At 38.5% G+C, this 14,351-nt stretch overlaps 1 protein-coding gene across 4 annotated transcripts in view; it reads right to left on the reverse strand.

Moving 5' to 3' along the window:
- Nucleotides 1–1,673: 1,673 nt before the first annotated feature.
- The window catches only part of LOC104690600 (ectonucleotide pyrophosphatase/phosphodiesterase family member 1), a 52,796-nt gene continuing 40,118 nt past the window's right edge, over nucleotides 1,674–14,351 (reverse strand). For all 4 annotated transcript variants that reach the window (XM_039568978.1, XM_039568979.1, XM_039568977.1 and 1 more), the window contains 9 exons: nucleotides 12,461–12,548; nucleotides 11,109–11,284; nucleotides 10,548–10,599; nucleotides 8,030–8,184; nucleotides 6,620–6,755; nucleotides 5,741–5,821; nucleotides 4,951–5,083; nucleotides 4,133–4,289; nucleotides 1,674–3,328 (listed from right to left, as the gene is read on the reverse strand). In XM_039568978.1, coding sequence (XP_039424912.1) covers nucleotides 3,161–3,328; nucleotides 4,133–4,289; nucleotides 4,951–5,083; nucleotides 5,741–5,821; nucleotides 6,620–6,755; nucleotides 8,030–8,184; nucleotides 10,548–10,599; nucleotides 11,109–11,284; nucleotides 12,461–12,548 — 1,146 coding nt within the window. In that variant the 3' untranslated portion in view covers nucleotides 1,674–3,160. The remainder of the gene's footprint in view (nucleotides 3,329–4,132; nucleotides 4,290–4,950; nucleotides 5,084–5,740; nucleotides 5,822–6,619; nucleotides 6,756–8,029; nucleotides 8,185–10,547; nucleotides 10,600–11,108; nucleotides 11,285–12,460; nucleotides 12,549–14,351) is intronic.

The following is a 14,351-nucleotide window of genomic DNA, read 5'->3' on the forward strand; positions in this document are numbered from 1 at the left end:
CCTCAGACCAAGGAAAGGCAGGAGCCCAGGCCACCCACTGGCAGGTGCTTTTAGCAGACGGCTGTTGTGCACTGGGCTGGACACAGTGGTTTAGTGTATTCTGGATGTGTTGAGAAGAGATTTGCCAGAACAGGCCTGTCTGAAATACAGACAGATATTTCTTCATTTTCTTTAAACATGGTAGATCCTGAGATAAATAAGAGCAAGAAACCCCTAACATATCAATCAAGCAAATTACCTCAGTTACTGACAGTAGCAACCAGTGAAATAAGTCTATACCACCCGAATACCTCTGAAGGCACAACTCCACTTGTCTTGTGACACGTGACACTGCCAGACACACCCAGACCAATGACCTGCAGTCTGCTCTTCCTCTGCCTTTTTCACTTGAAAGAAGGCCACACTACACAGCAAAGAAGCAGTTATATTCAGTAGTGCTGACACCCATGTCACCTGTCACCTTTCAGATTCACCTACTGAAAATGCTTAGTGGAACTCTGTTACGGTTTAGGAATGGTATCCCCAATTTAGTGTTCCTACTGAAACACTCCAAACCGCATGCCACTGGTTCACTCCCCCATTCCTTCATCCCTGTGGTAGGATGGAGAGGAGAATTAGAGGCACAAAAGGTAAAAATTGCAGGTTGAGATAAGAACAATTTACTGGAAACAGCAATGAGATAAGAAAACAAACAGTAATAGCAACAATATTAGTAACAGACTGCACAAGACAGGGAAGTGATTCACACATGAGTGCTCCCCACCACCAGCCAGCAGGAAGGAACCCAACCTCCCTCCCTCTACCTCTGTGTGGGGTGAGGTGCTATGGAATAACCTCATGGTCCTGGCCATGCCTCTCCTGGCTACTGCAAAAATGAACCCTGTCCTGGATGGACCAGGACAAGCTCTGATACCATACACCAGCTTAAACAGAAAACATTTTACCTCCAGATGGACAAAACTGTTGAGTTTTTTCAGAATGGAGTTTGATGGTGGCTGTAGGATGCTCCTTGGGGCCCATCAGGCTTCAAAAAGACAACCTAGTATCTATCATCCTGGGGTATTGGCAGCCACTGGATACCAGGACTAGCATCAGCATTTATTCATATGTTCTGACACCACCATTACAAATGTCTTTAAAAATCAAAGAAGAAATTAAATCAGCAGAAATATTTACGCTAACATTAAATGAGAGTAACTCTCTTCATTGTCAATTTGACTTGTCAATTTCTGGCAAAACTACATCCCAAACCCCATTTAGCTCCTGCCCTCTCTTGATGACCATAATAACTTTCACAACTGCTTTCCATTCCAAAACCAAAGATCAAACCAGAAGTCTTGAAGATTCTCTGGTTCCATTTTTATCCCGGAGCTAGGCTGACCCTGCCTCTTAACGGAAACTGGCATCACCTTAAGATGTCAACATATCTATTTGCATTCAGGAGAGAGTACTAGTTGTAAAAAATAACAAAAATAAAAAATTAACACCTGGACCATCTTTCTCCCTACCTTCCTCTCCTAGCAATAAATGTAACTAATGTTACAGTTGGAGAAATTATCTTCAGTTCATAGAGCAAAGACTGAAGCAATCCCTATCCCTCCCCCCCAAAAATATTGTGCTCTCTAACTGCACCAGTTGGTACAGTTGCTACAGAAAGGGTCACAAACAACATAGTACTTCTGATGGGTTTATTTGTCACAGGCAACTTTACAAAGCAGTTACACTGAATTATGCTGTCACAGTCCTATCGTAATGTGAGGTTGCTACAACACATTTAGATTTCACACAGTGAAACTACTTGAGAAAAAAAAAAATCATGCTCATAACATAAGATCAAGAAAATACACTTGGTTAAAAGAAAAATTGGTCCCAGAATTTCAGCCCACTCAAACTGAAGTTAATGGGAAAAGCTTCCTCTGACTTCAGCAGGCTCTGGATCCAGCCTTCAACATGCCCTAACCAAGCTATAAGGTCAAATGCCTCTCTGCTCAGTTACAGGCTCTTCATTCTTCTAACATACTTGTGCGTGATGTATTTTCTCCTTTTTAAATGAGAAGAACATAAATGTGAAATTGACTATGCCAAATTTTATACATAACAGAGCCAATTTTGGGTCATCAGCTTTAGAGAGTGGGAGAATTACAAAGGTGATAATATGTGTACTGGAAAAGGAGGGAGTTCCTCCACTCCTGAGTGCCTGTAGCAGCTGTTTGTGTAGCCTGAAAGCTTCCAAGAAAGGTCACTACGTGCTTCTTCAGAATTCGCATCTCTGACAGCATCTGCATTCAAAAATGGGATTTCAAAACCACAGCTGACAAAAACTTGTACCAAACAGAGAAACACATCTTTACTTCAATAAAGCAAAGTCTTTTAATCAAATCTAAGTTTAGTTTGAAGATAATTACTCCTGGGAGCTCAGACATATTCCTAAAATAATTTCTTCTCATTTACAGGTGACTTGATGCATCCTATACCCACCCATTCAGAGGATGCATGAACAACATACAAACTGTACATCTAATTCTCCATCAGTGTTGGAGCCATCAGAGGGCAGCAACACACCAAGGCTGCCCAGCCCACGGATCTCCTGTAGCCAGGCGTCTCTTCCATGTGGGGGAAGTTTTAGTTACCAGTCCTACTAACCTCAGTATAGCTTCTTGCACCATAGCACTGCATTGTTTTTTTAATTCACACTTCAAGGAAAACTGGAATGAGAAGAGTGCTGTTGTTTAGATTTCAACGGTCACCAAAAATGTAGTTCTTTCCCAGAACTGTATTTGCTAATTATCTGCATTTTTAAAGTGGAATACTGATCATAAACCATACTTCATAAAATTCTCCCTCTCCAGTGCATATCAAAGATAACATTTGTGTTCGTGTCTCAGACTATGATGACCAAATGTTGTTAGCATAGTAATGGACACGGTTCTACCACATCCAAGTGGGAATGACAGGAGCTGCCATCCTGTGTCACAAGTATAGTCCATCAGGAGTCCCTGAGATACAAATATGGCACCCACTCTCCTCTCTACTGGCATTTTGGTCAAGAGTTCTCAATAAAAGTTCCAGCTTATTTTTTTAAAAAAAAAAGTTTTCGTTAATTAAAAAAGTCTATTTACAAATCAGTTGTGAAATCAATAACAACATTCCATAGGAAAAATCAGATTGTCTCAAAAGTTGGTAAATATGTTTTTAACTGTAAAATGTCAGATATTGGCTGTTTTCTGTCTTGATAGAAGCTGAGTCCAGTAAGTAATTCTATATCTCTGATCCGAGCTGTATGAAACTTCATTCTCTCTTCAACCCACATGGACTCAGACTTGCCATCCTATTGGGGCAGAGGAGGAAAAAAAAACGGGTTGTAAAACTTTTTTTTTTTCCCCTGAGATGTATTTAATCTACTAAAAAAGACATTTGGTGTTTTATAAAAACAAAAACCAGTAACGGAATGTGCAGGATTATACACAGTTAGAAGCTTGTCTGAATTTAATACTTGCTGTTACCTCCTCAAGTATACAAAACCTGTAGCTGCACCAACTGGTAATAATGGGGAATGGCAAGTTAGGTCCAGCATCTACCAATCATCTGTATGATAAAAATATTTCTGAGAGCTGTGCCTGACTCTAATTCATTGCTGCAGGATAGGTCTATACACTTTCCTCCCTTTTTTTCTGGTGTGTATGGAGCGTAGCTATGTGCATTCCCACAACAATTCCAAGGTACCTGAACTAAAAGCAACCAGTGCTCTTCAGGAACATCTGTGTCTTTTCCTCCTGGGAATGCATTTGGCCTTAGCACTGACCTTTTGTTGTGGGTGACTCCTCTTAGAAGCTCTTCATCCTCAGCTTTTGAATGGATAGAAGTCTGTGTATGTATCACATTGATGGTCTCTGCATACTCTGATTCCACTCTGCTAGCTCTAAGTTTTGCTCTTTGAACAGATCTATTTTCCCATTTGATCATATTCACAGACTCTGACATAATTCCATTTGCAAAAATATTGTCTTCTCTCTCAAGATGATCATGTAGACTGCACCACTTTTACAGGCTTTAACTAGTTAATCACTGATATCCAAAAAAACAAGCTTCAGCCTGACTTCAGATGTTTATGGGAACCAAACAGACTACTTACTGCACAGCTTTCACTGTTGTCTTCTCTGTGAGGTACAACGAAAGACAAGGCATCTAGAGACCCTTCACACTCCAGAGGAGTTTCAGAAGTATTTTTACAGCTAGTCAGCACAATGAAGAAGTGGGTTGGAACTGGAACTTCTGAATTACCAGGGTATCTGAAATACAAAAAATTTACATCCACCAAATCATACTTGCACAAAGATCAAATGACAGCATTCAGCGATATTCGGTTTTAGCAATTCGTCTATTTTGTCCAAAGAAAGCTTAAGTCTGGAAGGAAAATTCCTGATTACTATTTTTGCAAATCAGGTTTGGCTTGAAGGCTGATTTAAGTAACAAGTTTGATGAGGTATAACAATAAACTGATTTATTATCATTATCATAAAAATATGTAAAACTCCAGAGGGGATGAAGAGTTCAGCCTGAGTCCCAAAAACCATCTGTCTGCTAGCTTGAACCAGTTTTGCTAACTAGTGTAACCCACAACTTGTATTGGAACACTGCCAGCTCAGGAATGATCAATCATGCCACCCGGGATAAGCCCTTGCCTTGTCCTCTCCTAGAGGCAATGGCAGTGTCCTAAGTTTTCAGGCTGGTGGGCATCATTCCACATGCAACAGCTTCTCTTATACTCCACCTTCAGGTTTAGGATGGCACATTTTGAAGGTGCATTTTTCTCTTTGTGCTTGTTACTTCTTTCTTAACCTACTTTTCTGCTTAGGGCCATTTGCTTGTCTTTCTGATCGAGGATAGTAATTACTAACAGACCAGTAATGGAGGAAAGAAACAAAGGATTACAGTGTGAAAGGTTCTCACCTTTTCAACTTTTCTGGGGTATCATAGAGCCCATCAGAGTCATAATCAAACACAGGACCACTGACTATATTGACACCATTCCTGGCTGCAGCATATTCAGGTAGCAGGTGTTGATGGAAGTAGTTCCATAAAACTGAAACACAGTAATGGAATCAGGAAACAACCTTCACAATAGAAGCTGCTAACACAACTCTGCAGAGTATTCAGTGGAGTATAGACAGACATGACAAGCTAGGAAAATAACAAATTCTACAGGCATTTGCTGTTGTTAAAGGTTGCATCCAGCTGGGCAGCAGCATTCACTGCAGTGTGTCCTAATACTGTGGTCTCACAGTCACCCTAACCACAAACCTGACTGAGGTATAGTGATGCTACTCCCTTAGGACCTTAGGTTTCTTTCCTTGGAAACCAAACCATGGAGAGGTTAGAGGAGGAAAGGCCAGAGAAGACCATGCCTGCCTGTGTCTTGCCCCACTATCAAGCTGGCCTGGCTAGCTTGTACACTCACACCTATGAGCTGGAAAGTATCTAACCTATAAAATATTTTGAATTACAATTAAGAATTGAACAGTATTCCATTACAAAACAGGACATCTCTTTTTTTCCAGAAGAAGTATCACAGCTGTTACTCGTTTTCACCAGGTACATACTTATTCTCTCTCAGACAAACATCTCATGTTCCCTCTCTCTCAGGAACCAGGGGCCATTTGCATGATTTGGAAGCAAGTAAAAACCAGCAGTCTTTCTTCTATTCAACTGTGGACATAAAATATGCATACAAATAAAATACCTTTAAATGCAGGATACATTGGCACAATGTTGCTGGTAAGCAAGGCATCATAGTGAGGTTTCTTTGCATCTGTCATAAAATCTGAAACCAAAAAGGGCAATTAATTACTTGGACTTGTTACTTTCAACTTGCATTTTCATGCTTTTAGTGATCATTGTAATAACATCAAGATGGAGCTGACCTAACTCTATTTTCCAAAACCTATGTGGGTGTAAGTGCTGACTTACATGCTGGATTCCATCTAAAATAAATAATCTTAGTAGCAGCAGCAGCAATTACACTTGTCAGATATACAGTTGGCAAATTTCATGAGATTTAAAAATATCAGAACAGGCTTCTGAATTGTGGGGAAAGAAATAAAAGTCATGAGTATCAGGCAAACTTTCCATGACTGTAGAATGTAGGCTTAAAGACAGGATTCTGTTGAAACTGTGCAAACTACATTTGACATGGATATTTAAATAACCTTCTACTTGGTATTCTGTGCAGTAGAGTCAATGTAAAATACCTCCATATCAGGTCAGCATCAGTTCACAAACAATTTATCTAGGTACACAAAGTGAATTTGTAATTTACCAGTTTGCTGGACTTAATGTCTACATGTTCCTCCCAGTTTCTTCTGTGAGATGCCACTTCAGAAACCTGGTAAGTTTCAAAACTTCTGGGAAGTACTAAGTGACCTTGGACAACCCACTGGATGCTGAAATACCTGAAGCACCTAAAATGTTTTCCTTTCTCATATGCTGAAGTGAACTGCAACAACTCAGTAGCTACTGCTTCGCATTCTGATTGGTTATCGAGAACACCTAAAAAACTACACCTGCTACATTACAGATCATGTAAATCAGATATGCTATACAATGAAGGCAAAGTACTTACCTGGAGGAGCAAGAAATCCGTAAGTTAGGCGAGGATGATTGTTGTAAAACAAACAGGTCTGGTTATAATTCTGTGAAATACGAGCATCTTTGTGTAAACAGCTGGAGGCAGCTCCTGTAGAAGAAACCCATTTGTCCTATTGAACAAGAAGAAAGTATCATTGTGAATGCTGACTTACAATAATTCTCTCAGTATGAGGGACTGCAGAACTCTAAATATTTAGCTGCATCTTCCTTTAAGATTGTGAAGGGTTTAACTAAGATGCAAGAATTGTTTCTCTTCTGTCAGTGGAAACAAGCCCTCCCATCTACTTCATATACCTTGGAAATAAAGTGAATGGAACTGAAACATTTTAGCCAATTATAACTAACATCTTCTAAAACCGAATCTAGAGGTGCCCATTAAAGATAATCTGATTTACTGACTGATAGACAGACTCACATAATTGACAGATAGATGTGTGGGCCACTTGTTACAGTAACTGGTTGCTTCATGTCACTAACCTCAAAATATTCAGGATCAAGCAAATCTTGCCAGAGTTTAGGTAAATTTAATTATAACAGTCATTATTTAAAACCTATGATTCCCAGATAATCAGATTAAAAGTATTCTCTACTATCTTAATTCCTTTTAAGCATGATCTGGCTCCTAAATTTTTTCTGAATGGGAAAGGCCAACTTGAAAAAACTTTCCTTCATCAGATCAGTGCTCTGCATGAACAGGTGTATCTAAAGCTTAGGATTTAGGACCACAAAGACCTGATTTATTTTCACTGACCTTTTTTTTTTTTTCCCAATCAGGATTATATTTGGAGAGAAGGATCATATGAGGGCATGAATAGCTCAAGATGGTCCTGAGATTACTTTTTCAAAAGCATCCTGCCACATTACAAACTGCTTTAAGACTATGAAACCCACACTGAGGCTAGTTTTTAAGGACAATACTGACAGACTGCTGTAGCAGACCTATGCAGTCTCCTAGGGCTTCTATACCAATGGCAATGGAGTCCTCACTTCCTGGTGGATCTGCTCAATCTGGAGGAAAAACTGTTTCACACTCTGAGAAATGGAAGAGTCAAAGCCAATCCTTATTAGCATAGTAAACCTCACACAAAATTCCACTTTATATCTTATGTGGTTCAACTTAGTTCTCTGGGAGATAACATCACAGACTCATTTCAGCTGGAAAAAGACCCCTAAGATCATTGAGCCCAACCTTTGGCTGATCATCACCTTGTCAACTAGACTATGGCACTAAGTGCCAAATCCAGTCCTTTCCTGAACACCTCCATGGACTCCACCTCCATGGTGGCTTTCATATCATGAGCAGATATAAGAAGTCTTCAGGAATAACTGACACTCAAGATTTTTACTTTCCAAGGTTGCTTCTAATATTTCTTCTTATGCTTACATCTTTGCCCACAGTGTATGCACTCCACAGAGACATCCTGTAGTCCCTGCTGTACCCGCTCACGTAGCGGTAATGGTAAAGGAGGCAATAATTGTGTCTTTTCTGCAGAACCCTGGGCCGTCCGTAGGGCAAATTAAGTTCCTCTGTCTTCTTAACTGCAACAGAAATAGTGCTTATTACTTTTCAATTAATACTGGTTGTCAGCTCCTTCCTCTTTATACACCTAAGGTTGCCTTATTTTCAATTGCCAAATAAAACAGAAGTCACATTAATGGGATAAAAAAATTTCATTATTATACCAAAGGTACAGTTTCTATGCTAAGGCAATAACTTAAGTGATGAAGCCAGTATAAAACAAACATTTAAATGTACACTGCACAAATTAAGTCTATATTTAAACCAAAACCTTTTGCCATTAAAAACAGGAGATAAATTTAAGTTGAAAAGTTAAAGTCTTTGTTGACTTTGTGTTTCAATTTGAAAATGTGGGATCTGCTTCTATGTAACATTTAGATGGGAGACAAACCAATTCTGGTGATTTGAAATTACTATTTCAGTAGAAACCACACAGTCTAATGTAAAAATACATTTAAAAGACTAAGAAATACAGAGATTTAAATAATACAGTGAAGTACTAGATTAGATTTGGATTTTCAACTGTGCAAGGACTCACTACTTTGCCTTTAAAAATTCAAGTATATTCAATCATTACATGACTAGAATTATAAAGAAGGTGTCAAAGTATATTTTCAATTAAATAGGTCCCTACCATCTGCAAATTATTATAAAATATTAATGCAAATGTACTACAGGGGGAAAGAAATTGAGCAATGAATGTGCAGTGTTTTTTCCACAGTAATACCAAAGCACAAAAAAATGTCAAGATTATGACAGCTATTTCTCCACCCATGAGGGAAGAACAATTCATGTTTTTTTAATAAAACTAAAAACGCAGTTATAATTTTTTGTTCTTACAGACTGTCAAGTTATGACAATCAATGAGAGAACATGCAAACTGAAGTAACTAATGGACTTTATATAGTCTTAAGGAACTTCTAGGCCGGTTACTAGAATTTTTGCATCTGTGCAATGCTTTTTATATCTAATTAATGCTTAATTAATACAATTCCTAATGAAATTACTGCTATTAAGACCAGTGCTATACCAGGTTTCACTGACAATTCAGGACAAAATCCTACTGCTTCAAAAAAGTAGGTTTAGAGCATTAAGTTCCTTTTTCTACAAAAGAGAACTGAAATATGTTATTGTGCCTGGCCTTGTCATGCTTCTTCAAAGCCAGGTTAAGCAAAGCCCTCAGAGATCCTTAGCAGAGTCTGTTTCAGCAAAACCCCTGGTGCATCTGGGGGAAAGCACATTTGAACTGGATTTGATTTTGTTGCTCTCATGAGCATTACAATACTGAAAGACTTACTTTGAAAGGGTTCTGGGACGCATTTTAAAATGATGACCTGTCATTAGTGGAAACCATTCAAGAACACTCTATCCACTCTGTTTCAGGACAAACTACACAAATCAACAGAAGCCTTGAATTAGCTCTGGATAAGCAGCAAGTACTGGACCCTGCCAGTAACTGGCATTTATGTCCAGTTCTTAATAGCGAGCTATAGTGGGGTGTTGCCAAATACAGTTTATTTGCATAAGAAACCCAAGGCTTCATGAACACACACACACACAAGGCAAGGTCTCTATCAGCCTATTTCTGACAGCCTAATCTTCTTGATATTATCTTTTAAGGCATTAGCACCTAGGACTATGTTCCATTTTGACTTACAGTTTTCCTTATTTACTTGCTGTTTTATCTGTTTCATTCTCAAAATAGTTTATTTTGTTTTACGAGTCTACAGCCTTGCAAACTGCAGCTTAAACATGGCATGTGTATGTCCAATGACTGGAAATAAATCATAAGTAAAAGAAGTAACAGCTCAAGACCACATAAAAATTCAAATGTGTAAAATACTCCTTATGCCTCATTAAAAGTATGCTGCCATTATGGATATCGTTATTTGCATTGATTTCTTATCGGGTACTTCCCCATGCATCAATTTTGCTTCCCATTCTGGAATGCTCATTACTTCAGTACTAGAAAGTCAAAAGTGACAGATAACACATATGCCATAAAGACACTTGTATAAGGATACACATTCATTTGAGAACAAATGGTTCAGGAGGACTGTATTCAAAAACATTGGAATCGTAAAACGGTATGGGCTGGAAGAGACCATAAAGACTATCTAGTGCAACCACGCTGTCAAGAGCAGGGACATCTTCCACTAGACCAGGTTGTTCAAAGCCCCATCCAGCCTGGTCTTGAACACTTCCAGGGGTGAGGCATCCACAAATTCTCCAGGCCGGACTATAGTTTCAGCAAGTATTTCAAAGAATTTTCATATAATTTACTCGGGAGTTGCTCAGAAGCTTAAAAATATAGAATGATTGATGACTATTTTTTCTTTTTTTGTTAGCTTTTTAATTTTATATTGTTATCTGAAGTTCTTACCTTCTGTTTCAGTAAGATTTAAACGCTGATGAAAATCCCTTATTGGCAAGCCCTGTAATTTTATAAAGGAAAAGCAGTGAGACTCTACAAAGCATATTATGAGTCTGTATTATGGTACTACACTTAAATGTAACTTCTGTCTCGCAAGTTATACATACACAGAACTCACTGACACATACTGGAGGAGAGCTACAGGGAATTTGCAGAAACAAATTGGTTCTGCCACAAGCAAATCTACAGGCTTGAAAACCACAGCCCAAATACAACATTCACAGAAGAGAAATTTCAACATAATTAAATGAAGCAAGTAAGAATGGAATGCTTTCCCCATCAAGCTCCTTTGGGGGTTTTTTAGGCTCTTTAGAGATGAATGTGACTTAACATAAGCAATCTGCAAAAAATTATTACGCAAATACAGGCTAGCACTCACTAACCCCAAGCAAGACTTGATTTTGAAACCAATAGTAAGGGACTGTGAAACCATCTGGAGAATGCAAAGTTTCACTCTTTGAATATGACACAGACTTCTGCCTCCATGACTTTAACCATTTCAGTACTTACCCCTGTCCTGCAGGAGCAGCCAAGGCTCACTGAAAAGGCTCTTTCTCCCACCACAGAGCATTCAGAAGGATGGCTTGTTTCCTTGGGATGGTGAGGGGTGTAAACAGGGTTCTTTAATAGATGGTTTAGGCATCCATGAGTTCCATTGTTTGGGGCTGGTTTTAAATCAAGCAAATCTATGGAAGAATTCAAGTGATATTAACAGGAGGAGAAAGAAAGACTGTAATACACAACTGGTTATATTGTGCTTACAAGTATGGATGAGCCAAAGCTTCACTGCTTGCTGCTCATAACGCTCAAAAGGAAAAGCAATGTCACCTCTTTAAAGGGACCACACATGTTCTTAGGTAGGGTTCAGTGTGGTATTAGTCTGCTTGTAAGGCTGAGTAAGTTGCCTCAATTAATTTTATATCAGGACGTTCACATGCTGGCTTTTATACATCCTATTCATCTAATTCTTTCTGTATAGGATGGAGAAAATCTAAACCTCAATGACTGCACTTACAACATCTGATCTGTCACTGAACTCACTTCAGTAATCAGAGATGGCAGTAAGTGCTCTACCCCTCTCATGCAGCATATGCAGAACAGCTCAGGGGGCACAAGAAGGTATTTCAATATCAACCATGGCAGGAGAAGACAGCAAAGCACAGAAGGCTGAGAGAGATTCCTGACAATGGCCTGTTTCCTATTCCAGCAAAGAATTTAGACATGTGGTTTAGATATGGTATACCTGAATATCGCCACTGATCTCAAGCATTTGCAGAACTCCTAATAAGTTTATTTTCTGGATCAAACTCTTTGGTAATACTTAATTTCTCACAAAAGCAGTATAAGTTCTAACAAGAGAGGGAAGTAGGCAATAACGGAAAACAGGTGAAGACCTCAAGGGGAATAAATGAACAGAAAGTGGTAGATCTAGTGACAGACTTTTGGAAAAACCATGAAATACAGAATGAAGAAGGGACAAAGGAACAAGGAGTCACAGTAACATTGTGTTTGAAAGAGGGGGGGAAAGGACGCTTCCCTTCGTGATGGTAGAGAGATTGTGAAGTAGCCATTTTTAGGAGTGGTGAGTCAAAGCGCCAGCTCTGGAAAAGCCAGAGGAATACACAATGTGACCAGTGGAAAAGAGATATATAAGGTAGCCTGACCAGTAGATCTTAAACTGCTGTTAGTCATTAAGAGATGGCCCTTTCTCAGAAAAACAAACAGCTTATTTGTAAAAATCAGCAGCAAGTCTTAAGGATGAGTTTCTGAGGACACTTAATCTGCTATTAGAAGATTTGCAATGCCCGAAAGATATTATATTTTTATATTGAACAAAAATTACCTCCATCCATTGTACTTACCACACATTAAATTATATACTTCAATGTTTTCAAATGGATCAACTTGAGTACCAAACTTGAATCCTGGTCCAAAACCAATAAAGATAGCCTAGGATTTACAGAGAAAAGTATGGTGGAATTCTGTTTAAGACAAGTTGAAATGAAAATTATCTTCATACTCAGAAGGCATTTTCTTCCAAGAACTTAATCTTTGCTTTAGCAACATAGTACATATCAAGTCAAAAGCATGTATTTTTCTTTAAAAAAAAAAAAGTAGATGTATAAGAATAATTTTTTTAAAAAGCAGTAGAAGAGTATTAGGAAACCCAATTCAGTCTCATTGTTGCCTTTAGCCATTTATCAAGTCCCTTGCTCTTCTCTGCTTTTAAGAAAATACCTTTTAATTTCTTCAAATGCTTTAAAAGATTTAATGGAAATGTTTATCCAAAGTAACCATCACATATCACATCCTGTAAACAATTTAGAAGCTTTTAACTTAGGGCTATAAAAACATCTGTTGGTAACAATGCTCGAAGTGGTTTAAGCAATGGGAGGATTGCAGGCTTCCACGCCTGGTTTGCAGCTGTTCTTTCTTCTTACACCACTTCCCGAGCTGTACTGGACCTGATCCAGGAATACTGCCAGCTCAGAAACCTTTCCTTTTTTTTTTTTTTTCCTGCTGGCTTCTTTTCCTTCTGGTTCAATTCCCCAAACTACTTGACACAGCAGCCACAAAAAACTTACCAGCATACTGCAAGGTTTGCTGCACAAATGAGAACAAGGAGGCAAGGGCAACAAATGCTTAAACTCAACTGTGCCAAAAACATTGTTTTAAAACTTATCCTCAGTTATTCAGCTCATTTTTAATGAAAAGAAACAGATTGCACACATCTGTGGTATCAAGATACTGAATGAGTGATGGATGTTTTACGCTGTATAGCATGTCCCCGGGTGAGATCTCCAAGCTCTTTGTAAACAATGCAATTGCCTCAGATTTTGTAGCTGTGTGGCAAAAACGGAGGCTAAAAACTCAACTCCTAACTCCTTTTTTTGAGATTAAAGGATAACACAGGGCATAATTCGGCAACAGTTGATACTAAAATCTGCAGACTAATAATGTACTCAACAAGCCTAATCTGAACCAGATGAGGCAGGGATGATGAGCAGGCGCTACCTCCTTTCTGATATTTTTGGTAATTACAGAGTATGAAATGCTGTTATGCTGCTATAATGTTAGCCACAAAAGGATAAATTTTATCTCTTAAGACCTGTTAGGGGTGCTATGAACTGGCAATCCCAAGTGTGACAAAGTTTGAATAGAGTCAATCTACTGAAAAAAACTTGCACAGTCAAACTACAGTAGAGAGAGATGGAATGCATTTGGGATCACGTGGCTTGCTGATTGCAACCCATTACTAGATACACTATCAACAGGTTTTCCATTGTCAAATCAGGGAACAAGAGTAAGCCTGGAAGGGTAAATTGATACAAGATTAGGACTTCTTTTAAAAACAGTTTGATGCCAACACTATATAAAAAAAAAATAAGACTTCTAAGAGAGAAAATTATTGAAAACAAGTTTTATGAGAAAACCTACAAAGTCCACATAACACACAGATTCCTCTTTATAGATGTGTTTACACATATTCACTGTAATAGCTCCAAGTACCTCACAATTGTTTGTGGATTTGAATCCTGAAAACAGCTTTTTGAAATTATGAATATTGGCTTTCATTTTATTGATAGCAGAAATTAAGGCAAAGGATAGGTTAAGTGACTTCCCCAAATTCGATGAAACTAAGGATCTGATTTCATGTTTCCCTATGATGTCTTCCCATTTCTCATTAAAGAGAAGAATTTCAAGACTGTCTTTATTTGTGTGGGTCATCCAGCACATCACAATATCAATCCT

The sequence above is a fragment of the Corvus cornix genome, chromosome 3, assembly GCF_000738735.6.
Source record: "Corvus cornix cornix isolate S_Up_H32 chromosome 3, ASM73873v5, whole genome shotgun sequence".
NCBI classification, from domain to species: Eukaryota; Metazoa; Chordata; class Aves; order Passeriformes; family Corvidae; genus Corvus; species Corvus cornix.